General features: G+C 38.0%; 1 protein-coding gene across 4 annotated transcripts in view; it reads left to right on the top strand.

The window, feature by feature from the left end:
• The window catches only part of LOC141391186 (uncharacterized), a 249377-nt gene that overhangs the window by 214444 nt on the left and 22712 nt on the right, over positions 1 to 12221 (top strand). For all 4 annotated transcript variants that reach the window (XM_073964096.1, XM_073964097.1, XM_073964093.1 and 1 more), the window contains exons 4-5: positions 9330 to 10088; positions 10352 to 10481. In XM_073964096.1, coding sequence (XP_073820197.1) covers positions 9330 to 10088; positions 10352 to 10481 — 889 coding nt within the window. The remainder of the gene's footprint in view (positions 1 to 9329; positions 10089 to 10351; positions 10482 to 12221) is intronic.

The following is a 12221-nucleotide window of genomic DNA, read 5'->3' as shown; positions in this document are numbered from 1 at the left end:
AACTCAACAAGATCTATGAGATAGGCGTTTAGCCATCTCAACAGTGGAACCTGACGCCATGAGCATACAATCATCCGCGTACGTAATTTAAGCAATGCCATCGGGTGGCCGTGGAATTTCAGAAAGATAGAGGTTAAACAGTTTCGGACATGTCACCCCTCCTTGGGGAACTCCCTACTACCATCTACGGGCTTTGGCCTTTTTGTTTCTGAATTCCTCGTATTACTGGTGCCCGCACAAATAGTTGGTGACCCAGCGTTTCAAACAAGACCGGAACAGTTTAGCATGGCTGACAGTCATGTCCAATGCTACCATCACTGTTCTGTAACACGATCTGTTCTGGTTGAGCCCTGGCTAATATGTGTGGAAATGGCGTTCAGAGCTGTTGTAGTGCAAAGCTGCTTCCGGAACCCGTGTTGATAATCCGCAACTGGATGACACACTCTTTGCTACTGGTAATCGGCCTGCACGATGCCAGGTTTCAGCGGCGGGACCACCCTGCTCATCTTCTAGGCTTCGAGAACTATTAGAGTGGCTAGCGATTGGTTGAATACACTGCTTAAATACTTCACTCTCGGGTCATCCAGCTGTTTTAGCATCTCATTGAAATTCCGTCAGGTCCAAGCGCTTTGGATGATTTTGCAACCACCGATGTAGCCAGGGGGTGATCCCTGAATCCTTGTCAGTTATCTTTCCCATGGTTAAGGAAAGTACGGCGTTCAGAGGTTATGAAATCGGGTGGTCTATTAATGAAGATGAGGATATGGAGTTGGTCCAATCCACGGATATGACACGTTGCCAAGTCACGCGAACTATGGCATTCTCCTCTAATCCTAGTGGTTGTTCACGGTGCAAAATGTGGAGCTATCTATTTGGTCAGCGCTATGTCTCTCTGGTCATTCCCTAGGGTTGAATGCCATAGTTAATGATGCGCATTGAAATCCCCTAGGACCAGCCGGTTATCACCTTCAAACAGTGGCCTCATGTCAGGCGAATAACGCGGGACACAACTATTAATCGACCGGATATACACATTCAGTAGTTCTATCTCGGTGGTTCCACACTTCACCAAGTATGGTGAACTGGAGTATGGGTCACTAGAGTCGAGCTCAAGCGAGATAGGTCGGTACTGGACAGACTGGTGCAATCTTATCCCACCACCCTTCTCGTACTAACCAAGCGGAGAACATATGTATGTTGCTTAGTTTCGTTTACGCGATCATTATATTTCTTTGACACATAAAATCCACGATCGCAATTATTTTGCAGCGTAGACCATCGCAGTTAAACTTCATGAATGTCACATACGCGGTGTTCAAGACTGTGACTGGTAATGCTTTTGGGGAGATTGCGGGGGAGTTTCATAATCTGACGACGATGACGAAGACTCACTGGGGATCACGTTGGCGCAGCACGAAATAACATAATCCATATCGCAAAACTCCCTCAGGAAAGCCAGGCCTGAACAGTTCCTGAAATGCACCCATCCACGGTACGCGTTGCGTTTCAGAGAAACCGACCTATGGTAGATTACACGTTGACTACCGCTGCAAATCTATCGTCCGTAGTTACTGTCTATGACGGCCGGACCAAAAATATCCGGAGCAGGCATTACGGACATACCGCTCCCAAAATAAAAATAAAGACGAACACAAACATGTAGTTGGTGGGATGACGGCGCCTGGTCGATATGATGTTTCGTCGGGTCAATCTTGTATATAGAACAGGCTGCCGCGGGATTGATTGCATCGGCAACAATCATCACAATTGAACCCCACAGGCTTAACAAATCTAACACATCCTTCTGTGAATGTTTGAACTTTCCCATTTTTCAATTTGAATTCAGCCAACCTAATTTGCATAGATTCATTGTTAAGGGTCATGGGCTGCTATTCACAGCTCTCATGGTGTTCGTTGTCACAGTGATTTCCGTACTTCCCTAAATTAAGCGTTCTTATGAAGTTATCTTTCGTCCGAGCAACTTTCTTGTAGGGGATGAAAGATACCAAACAAAAGCCCTGACCGGCTTCAGCATGGCAAAGTCGAGAACCTATCTTGGTCGCTCTTTCACCTCAAATAGACACCGACCTACCCGTGGTGACACCTGGGAAGCTGCATTTCACACCCGTTAAAGGTGGAGAGCTAACATGTGCCGCGCGTTCACCCATAAGAACGTTAAAAACTTGAGTTGGGCGTAACCCATTCCTCCAAAAAGCCACATGCTATGAAAAAACAACAAAGCCCTGCAAACTTTTTAAGGACCATGAACTGCGAACCTGCACCTGGAATGTTCCACTCTTTATAGAGAAGGTGCAGTTTACGCACTGGCAGATGTACTTGAAAAATACAAGGCCGATATATCCACTTTCACTCCAGTGAATGCTACACTTCGGATCAAGGCAAAATTTTTCAACGTCAGCTTTATTTGGACTCATGCTCCCACCGAAGACAAACACGAACAGACAAAAGGTTATACGAGATACAGATGTTAAAAGAAATGACACAATTTACACCAATATCCACATGTTACTTGCTTATTGACATCATGGGTCGATCAGTAAAGGAAGTATCTGATACCTTTAAGAAGCTCGAAGGAGAATCTGCTAAAGTAGGTCTGGCAGAAAACGGGGAAAAGACAAAGTTGATGGTATTGACGCGCAATGCGTCCATAGAACTCGGACAAACTGTGGAAGTTGGCACTAATAATTTTGAGGAAGCTAAAAACTTCGTCTATCTCTGCACCGCACACTGGTCGAAACCACTGATCTAGCGGCGCGAAAGTAAAAAAAACTATAAAATTGTGAAATATTTTCCATTGTATCGATTACAGACACTTTGTTTTTTTCATTTTTGTTGTTGTAAATATTCACTCAGTTATTCACCATCAAATACAAGAAATTTTGCTGCATCAGACATTAAACAACATTTTGCTAGAAAAATAACTTCATATTTGTTTAAATGTTAAATAAATTCGTAACAAATCTGAACAACATTTATTTTTAATTGATAGCGGAGGGTGTGATTTAAATTATAAAAAATAGTTTGGGGTCTGGAGATACATAGTTATATAGCCATAAATTTTCAATAAAATCAATTTTTATAATGCGCATATTTTAAACTTGGCCGAACTTGGGTTCGATTATTTTTATTTTTTGGGAATTAAATTGGACTCTCTGGATACAGAATAACCACATTAGGGCTGCAAATATTTAAAAATCTTCTGATAACTGCACATTTAAAATATGAAATTATTACATTTGTGCATTTTTATGGGAGCTATATAATTTTTATGGGAGCTAGCTATATCAAAATATGGACCTTTCATGAGAAATTTTTGCAAGGAGGAGTTCTACCCCCGGAGACACTAAAATACCATATTATAGCTAAATCTGTTAATAAATATGGGATAACAAGTAAAAATTCAACGAGTTCGACGAACCATAAGAGGGGCTACATCGAAACATAAATCCGTATTTAAAATGTTTTGTAAGAAGATTTTACCCGCAGTGAGAACACGGAATGCAAAATTACTGCCAAGTCGGTTGACAAATTTGGTCATGATATTCACATGGTATTCACATGATACATGGGGACTATATCAAAACGTGCACCTATGTCCATAATTTTGGATGGAAATGTTTTTTGGCCACTAGGAACCCTAAGTACCAAATTACAGCTAATTTTCTACGAAAATGTGGCTTAAATCCTCAAAATACCGAAAATCGGAAGGTTCCGTTATATGGGTGCTATACCAAAACATTATTCGATATTGTTCATATTTGGCCCAATATTACCCACAGACCCAGGCTGAGTTTGTGCAAAATTTCAGTAACATATCTCAGTTCGTTTGCAAGTTATTAATTTCGAGTCGCTAGATCAGTGGTTTCGACCACTGTGCACCGCCATAAACACAACAAACAATATAATTAGTTCGATTCTCCAACTCATTTGTTTAGTTACCGACAAATATCGGTAACATTTAAACGCAAAATAATGCACGAAAAGTTCAAATAAAATTTAAAAACATTGCTGCAATCGTTAGGACTTTGCGACTACTTTTTATTGGTCGCTAACTTACCGAATAGTATCGTTAAATGCCGAACTTATAAGCATATTAATTTACAGATTTTTGTCGGTAACTCAAAAATGAGTTAGAGAATCGCACTACTCTTTGTGAAATAAGAAGAAGAATACCACTGGCTAACAGATGCTACTTTGGCTTTAAAAACAAAGACACATTTCGTCAAAGAATAATAATTCTTTGCAAAACAATACTTTACAAAACACTGATACTGCCCGTGGTAATGTATGGTTCCGAAGCCTGGATATTTGCGCAAGCAGATAAGGCAGTGTTTGGTGTGTTTGAGAGAAAAATTCTTCAAAAGATCTACGGGCCACTATGCCTTGTTGGTGAAAATAAGCACTTTATCTGCTATACAACGACATCAGCATAACGTTAAACGTGTCGAGATTAGGGTTATGACTTTTTGGCATTTTTTCTCAAAAATGATTTCCTGTAGTGAGAATGAATGAACTTTTGCCTGTTAATGCCTAAAATAACATTTATTCCATTTTATTAAAAAAAGGTTCCGCACAACGAGGGTATATACACTTTCATACGGGCAAAATGTGCCTCATAGAAATAATGGTTTTAGACCCCAAGTATATTGGGCGAAATGTGTTTCAGACAATTTGGAGTTGATTTAGCCATGTCCGTCCGTCCGTCTGTCTGGCTGGAGCGCACGAAAACTCTCGAACGGATCAACCGATTCGGTCCAAGATTTGGCTTTCGTAATATTTTGTCCAAACTTAGTTCAAGTTCGAACATGGGTTATATGGGTCCACCCCTTCGGGTACCTGCCACACAAAATTTTGGATAAATTCACTTTAAGACCTGCTCTCCAATCACTTTGATTTTTGATGATGCAACTTGCATTCGCTGCCTCAATTACGACAGTAAAAGTTTTTTCAGGGGCAAGTCCATACTTCTTGAGAAAACAGCCCGAAAGTTGTAAAAAACCCTATGGCACCATATGTAGTGGCTGGAGAGCTCGAACCGAATACTACGTTCGTCCACACTTTCGATATCGTAATATTTCTTCGAATATAAGTTGAAATTCGAAGGTGGTGCTTATAGGTCTACTTCTTCCGGTACCTCCCCCACAAAAATTCGAAAATATTCGCTAAAATGGTACGCGCTATTTCTCATAGACTTAGCAATCGATTTGGTCCAAACTTTGGATCTTTAAATATTGTCGAAACTTAGTTTATGTTCAAATTTGGGACCTATCTGTCCAATCATTGTGGTGCCACCCACACAAATGTTCAACATTTTTGTGTGGTTAAGGGTCTGTTCGAGGATCCTTTGGACATTTTTATCGAAGGTTTTGCTAGTGACCCCGTTTACAGCGATATTATGTTTTTCGTAGACTAGTATGATTAAAAAAAACGCTATCTAACGATATCCCCGCAAATTTTTGAGCTTTAACCCTATCCGCACTTTTGTCGGTACATACTCCCAACATTTTTAAAAAACCCCCTAAATCCATAAGTTTTTTTTGGAAAAAAAAAGTATTTCAATCCACACAGGCTGAGGGTATATCTCTGTCGACAAAGCCGACTGATACTTTAGGAAAACATTTTTCTCAAAAAATATTAATAAATATTAATTAATGACTAAAATAACTTTAATTCCATTTAAATTTTAAAAATGGTCCCGCACAAACCACCTTAAGTTTTTATGATATATGAAATAAAGTTATATAATATGAAATCATATATATGTTATAATACTATGACAAAATTAGTGAGAAACAAACGGTTATGTTATTTTGGTTATGCCGTGTTCCCCTATACTTTGTTTTCAGTTAAATATCTGCTTATAGTGACTTCAAAAATTGTCAAAAGTTCTGAAAAATAAAAACTTTAAAAGCTTTTTGTGCGGAAGCTTTTTTCATCGAATCACTTTATAATTAAGATTTTATGCAATCTTGGGTAAAAACTCATCAAAATATCATACAACCTCGTATCCAGGTTGTAAAAAAGTCATAACCCCAGTCTATATACAACGATTATGTTGGCTAGACCATGTCATAAGAATGAGTAATGATGAACCCACTAAAAACCCAGCTAACAAATCTTTCCGATTGCTCTGATTTCCGATTTTTCTGAGATTTTCTGAATATTTTTTTTTAGAAATTTGCGATTTCTTTAATTTTTTCCTAGAAAATTGACCGATTTTCGAAAAGTTTTTTTTAAGAATCTCTGCACATTTTCTGAGGTATCTTAAGAATCTTCGTTCCGATTTCTAATCGATTTTCTAAGGGATGTTTTTGTTTGGCTGATATCGAAAAACAAAGTTATTGGTTATGCAACATATAATAACCCAGCAAAATGTTCGATGCCAAAGATGCTATTCAAGAATGGGTGCGAGTGAAATGGAATGTCATTTTTTCAGCATCTTCACTCATTCTTTTTACAAGAGCGTGACCCCCAAAAGATGCAATTCATTTTCAGATCCTAAGCATGTCATCTTTACTAACTCGATGGAATGGCATCTTCAACAATTCTTTGGCATGGCATCTATACCAATCCTTTGGCATGCCATCTTAACCAATTCCCAAGAATAGAATTTTCACTAAACTTTGGCATGTCATTTTCACCAACCCTTTGGCATGTAATTTTCACGTCTTGTTCGGAAAATGGAAAATGCTGTATTGAAAAATGATTTTCATTTTTTTTATTTTATTAATATAAAGGAATTAATGAAATAACTATAATTTATTTATCATCAGAAAGTTTACATCTATAATTGCAGTTTGTTCTCGTTGTTGTAACAGTAGTCAATATGTTTGTATTCTCATTTTTCTGCTTAATCTGACTCTGGGTCTATCAATCGTAAGAATGTGGCTATTTCGCTATTTATATGGTTTGTAACCACAAAGCTGCAAACTTAAGTTTCTTAGCAGGATTGGTAGGGCAATTGAAAAGGAGCAGTGTGTCGTGGGGGCCTGTGCTGTATGCTGGGCAGATGTTTTCCACGGTGTCATCAGTACTTGCCCTATAGGAATTTTGACGGCTGCACCATTCCGAGCGTATTGACCCAAAACTACTCTGGTTTGTCCTGACAGCTGATGCTGGAAGAACTATAGCCACAAGGGTCCTTGCTACGGGCGACAAAAGCGAAATCGGTTTGTAAGATTCACCTTTGCTGGCATCCTTTTCGGGCTTCAGTAGCTGGCCTATTTTCCAGACTTCGGGAACGATGTGTTTGGCAAGCGACAGGTTGTAAATTTAAGTGAGAAACTTGACTTCCGGCCGTCCCAGCTGTTGCAGTCTAAACACCGCCGCTGCACGCAACAGAGTTTACTTCCTCCGCAACAGGTTTTGATTCATCTTACAAAAGGATATTACTCCAACTGCAGATTACTATTTCGTGAACTTTATTTTACAACGTTTAGGGATCTACAAATCGACTTTTTGAGCAGGGTTCTCTAGAGCAGGCAAGGGAACTTTTATAAATGGTCTGTTCCTTTACTTTTAAAAATGGTAATTGTTGCAAAAATGGTAAAAGTGGTAAACTGCTCTCAAATATATTGTTTGCTTTTAAAAGTAAGGAAACACTTTGCGGGTAAAAACTGGTAACCTCAGGCACGTAAAGGAACACGACTAATACCAAAGAGTGCAGTCCGACTCTACTTTTAGCTCAATGATTGGGACGGACTTCCTAGCATAATAAATCTTACATTGCTTTAAACGTACATATTTAGATAAATAAAAGAATATGTGTTAAAATAAAAACATAAAATTCATCTCTATTGGATCGATGGAATGGGTTCAAATGCTAAGGAAAAGATCGGATCTATCACGACTTCCTTTGAATTGGTTCAAATGCGGATGAAACGATTGGATCTTTCACGACTTCCTTCGAATGGGTTCAAATGCTGATGAAAAGATCGGATCTTTCACGACTTCATTTGAACCAATGCAAAAGATCCAGTGAAATCATGGCATCTCATGGAACCACTTCCATAACATTTTGCTGGGAATTGAAGCTAGTGTTGATAGCTTCAAGTTACACGTGCAAGTTTGTTGTGTGTGTTGTGTCACTATCAAAGGCGTCAGCGCCCAAGATTTTTTTCGGAAAATCTAAATTTTTCTTCGAATTTTTTCAGAAATTCTTTCCGAATTTCCACCGATTTTCTTAAGGAAATCTAACTTTTCCACCGATATTCCGAATTCGGACCGAATTCTGTCAGAAAATCTGATTTTTTTCGCCGAATTTTCCAATAATTTAGCTTCGAATTCGGACCGAATTCGTCGCGAAACTCTAATATTTTTTAGAATTTCCTTAGAATATTCTTTCCGAATTCGGTGACCACGTCCATACAACTTTCGTACCGAAAGAAATTCAGAAATTCAGTTCGAATTCGAAACGAATTAGGAACAAAATGTTAGCTGGGAAGCCATATAAATACCGGCCGCGTGGCGATACAGGCAGAAGTGGAAGGCCAAGGCTTCAATAGCGTAAAAAAGTGGAAGACGAGATCGAAAAACGCGGTATTTCAAATAGAAGAAATTAGGCAACAAACAGATAGAAATGAAAATCTTTTTTTAGTTCGGCATATAGGACAAATATTCTATAGAGGGCCAAATAAATAAGTAAGTAAGCTTTGTGGATTCGTGACTGTCATGGGATTGGCATTTCAATGTCCTCAGCGAAAAGCTGGTGGCACACCATTGCTGCGTTGTGTCACGTTGTGACAGCTTCGAACTTGTAACAAATCGTCTTGCAATGCCTGTTGGGTTATACTTCCGTTTGCTCGTGGATGTTGCATTGTCACCCTCCCATGGACTATCCGTACTGCTGTCAAATGAGTCCGTGCTACTTTCGGAACAATCAGCTAATGACATTGATTCCTTAATATTACAGTGTCATTTTCGATAGTTTGCATACTTATACTCGTATTAATATGATTGTTTCATCTGGATCTTTGTCTAATGATGATTTTTGACCCGTTTGAAGATCTTGATCTTGAGTGGAAGAAGAAGGAATGAAAATGTAGTACATCCGGTTCTGTATTAAATTTGATTGTTGACAATTCTTCATCAATTTTGGATGTAAACAAAGATGTATCATATGGGATATAATTTCCATAGGCGCATGAGTGCGCATCGCGGTCCCAGCAGGGATGAGGTCACTTTGGAAGTCAGATTTGGGTATTGTTAAATTGATATTAAATGAACTGAACTCTAATGATAAATTAACATCAAAATTGCACAAAAATTATCTTAAATTTCACAGCATAACTTTACATTTTTTGTTGTAGATTAATCACAGTAAATCCCTCGCCAAAACCCGATGTACCCACTGAAGCTGTACTCTGGCAATTGGTGAAACTTTTCGCAAATCCTCATGATCCGGGACTGAAGCAACGCTGCCTCAAACTTTTACAATCGTTGGTGCAATATGAACCTAATCTACGGCATACCATACGAGAGACACGCAAGTCGTTCAATGATGCTGTACAAGGATTGGGTGTACATGGTCTTACCACAGATTCTTCAGGACAATTGATTTCCCTACATATAGCACTGAAGACAGAACTGCAACGGCATATTGACACGTATAAAGTTGCTCTACACAAACTGGAAGAACTCAGTGCGATAACCATTAATCAAGATCCTGCACATTCGTCACATCAACGTCTCTTGGCCATAAACTATGGAGATATACAACAGCGTTTGATTGACAACAAAACCATTCTAACGCTACTCGATAAACCTGCTCTCAAACAATTAGCTAGTCTTATTGAAAATCTATCCCAGCGTGTTGAGAACGACAAAGAAGTACTTAAGGCAGTGGGTCAAGTGAAACGAGTAGATATGCAGGCAAATCTTGAGAAGCGGCCAGCCGCCGGTTTGCTTATGAATTTTGCTCGCGGCTGCGAGGTGGTGCTTCAAATGATGGGACCAGAAAGTTTAAATGGTCCCAACAACACACCCAGCATCGGTTCACCCAACGGTGGCAGTAACAGCAGCTGCAGTGATGGCTATCATTCTGATGATTCAGCCAATGAAGAAATTAGGTAAGTTAGACAGAGAGATACAAAAATCACTCTCACTTCTATGTAACTCCTCCATTCTTGTTTTGGTTTTTGTTTATGTTGCTGGTAACATGTTATTAACAAAACACTTTCCCAATATGGCTAAGCAAAGCCAATGGATTGAAGTGTTTGAAATTGCCTTCAACTTATTTTGTTTTTGTTTTTTAGTTATGATTGATTTCAATTGTTTTGATTTTTTTCTACTTCTAATCTCTGTGGGCTTGTTTTCGTTTTCATTTCTTTAGCGGCATGGTTTCTCAGTATCGTTTGCTGTATCTAGAAAATAGGACAGATACGTTGGAGGCATTGGACAGTTTACCCCAGCTTAAACACGTTCACAATTTGAAAGCAAAAATCTTATTTTCAATAATAGTGGTAAGTAAAGCTAGAAATTTTATTTTCTATTATTTTTCAGCCAAAAATCGTGATGAAATGCGTAGTAAAATTATAATAGATGATTTCACTTGTAGTGTAAAAATGTCTAATTGATTTGACACACCTAGGCAAAAACTCAGCTTTTTTTTGAAGATGAAGAAGAAATAATACTCCTTATAAAATATTGTATATATCTACATTTCTTTTGATGGAATGTTGAAGTGTTCCAAATGTCATTTTCCATATAAAGACACTTAACGAAGTTAACAAGTTAAGTGACAACTCAAGCCTTATTCAAGTAGAAGTGCATTGGAAATTGGACTTAAACAATTAAAATTTTGAGAAGTTGAATTTCGCTGAGGAGTAGTTTTATCTTTTTATCATACATATTTTTACATAATGTTTAAATCATTTTTAAGGGTGATCCAACTAGAGGTTCCCATCTTTTTAAAGAAAAAAAACCACATCCCATATACCTAATGAGCTAAATTAAACCACCAGCGAAACGATGGTAGTATATTGGTTGGATGTGTGGGACTTCGCTACACGCAGAGAAAAAAATATGATTGATCCAACAATATTCGAAGAGCAAAATATGTATTGTAAAGATATTGTTAAATTCCAAAGGTAGTATTGTGATTCCAACAATTGGGTTTTGTTAAATCCGGAAATAGTTTTTGTCAACTGGACAATAGTTCTCTCTTTTCTTCGACAATTGTTTCTCTTCTCTCGCTATTCGATGTCGTGTTGAAAAAAACAATTATGGTGAGTTTTGTTTGTATGACATGACGGCCTTTATCTTTGTTTTTGTGTGTATGTACATATACCAACAATGAGACTCTTGTTTTTATTTGTTTCTGTTTTGTTTCACTCTTCTAACTTCATTGTGCTTTGAGGTTTGGTGTTATACCGGAGTTTGTTATGGTGTTTAATTATTCCTTATGTTGTGGTGGGTGCTTGTGGCTTTTTATTTGTCTTTGTTGTCGGCCAATGCAGCAAGCCATGTATTGTGTTCATCAATGATTGCAATATTATACGCGACATTTATATCCAAGTTATGTGAAAAGTGTATATGAGAAGTATATACACTCAAATCAAAAATTTCTGGGCTGGTTTTCTGGGTTGACAATACTTTTTGTAAACAAAATTAGATTATGATAGTTCCTACAATCGGTATTGTTAACGATTTTTACAATATTGCGGAAATTCGAAAGTTGTTTTTGTTTTCTATGTTTGGAACAAAAGATGGTATTTTTGGATTTGGATTACAATGTTTGAACAAAACAAATACATTTTTGGAACCAAAACAGATATTTTTGTTCCAACAAAAGCGAAAAATATTTTTTCTCTGCGTGTAGAATTCACTTTTTCAATACAAAACTCCTTAGGTCAGGGTAGCTCGATTAAAATTCAATTCATTAAAAACAAACAATTCTAATTGAATAGGAAATGTTTATTATCATTTGAACGAACATTCCTTGGGATTTATTTACTTAAGTTCATGTCTATCAAAGTTGGCCGCATCTAAGTCTTAGACGATTTGTCCGTAGATTCCAATTTTCGATGAATCGTTCGAACATTTGGACTGGTAACTGACGAATGACACGAGTGATGTTTTGCCCCTAGGCCTGAATCAAAGCGGGCTTGTCCGCATACACTTTAGATTTTACATATCACCACAGAAAAAAGTCTAACGGTGTGATATCACACGATCTCGGTGCCCAATCGACCGGCCCGAAA

This window comes from Musca autumnalis, unplaced genomic scaffold (assembly GCF_047663935.1).
Source record: "Musca autumnalis isolate F117 unplaced genomic scaffold, ASM4766393v1 scaffold_1, whole genome shotgun sequence".
Classification (NCBI taxonomy): domain Eukaryota; kingdom Metazoa; phylum Arthropoda; class Insecta; order Diptera; family Muscidae; genus Musca; species Musca autumnalis.
Note: the sequence above shows the minus strand (reverse complement) of the source record. Positions and strands in the feature narration are given on the sequence as shown.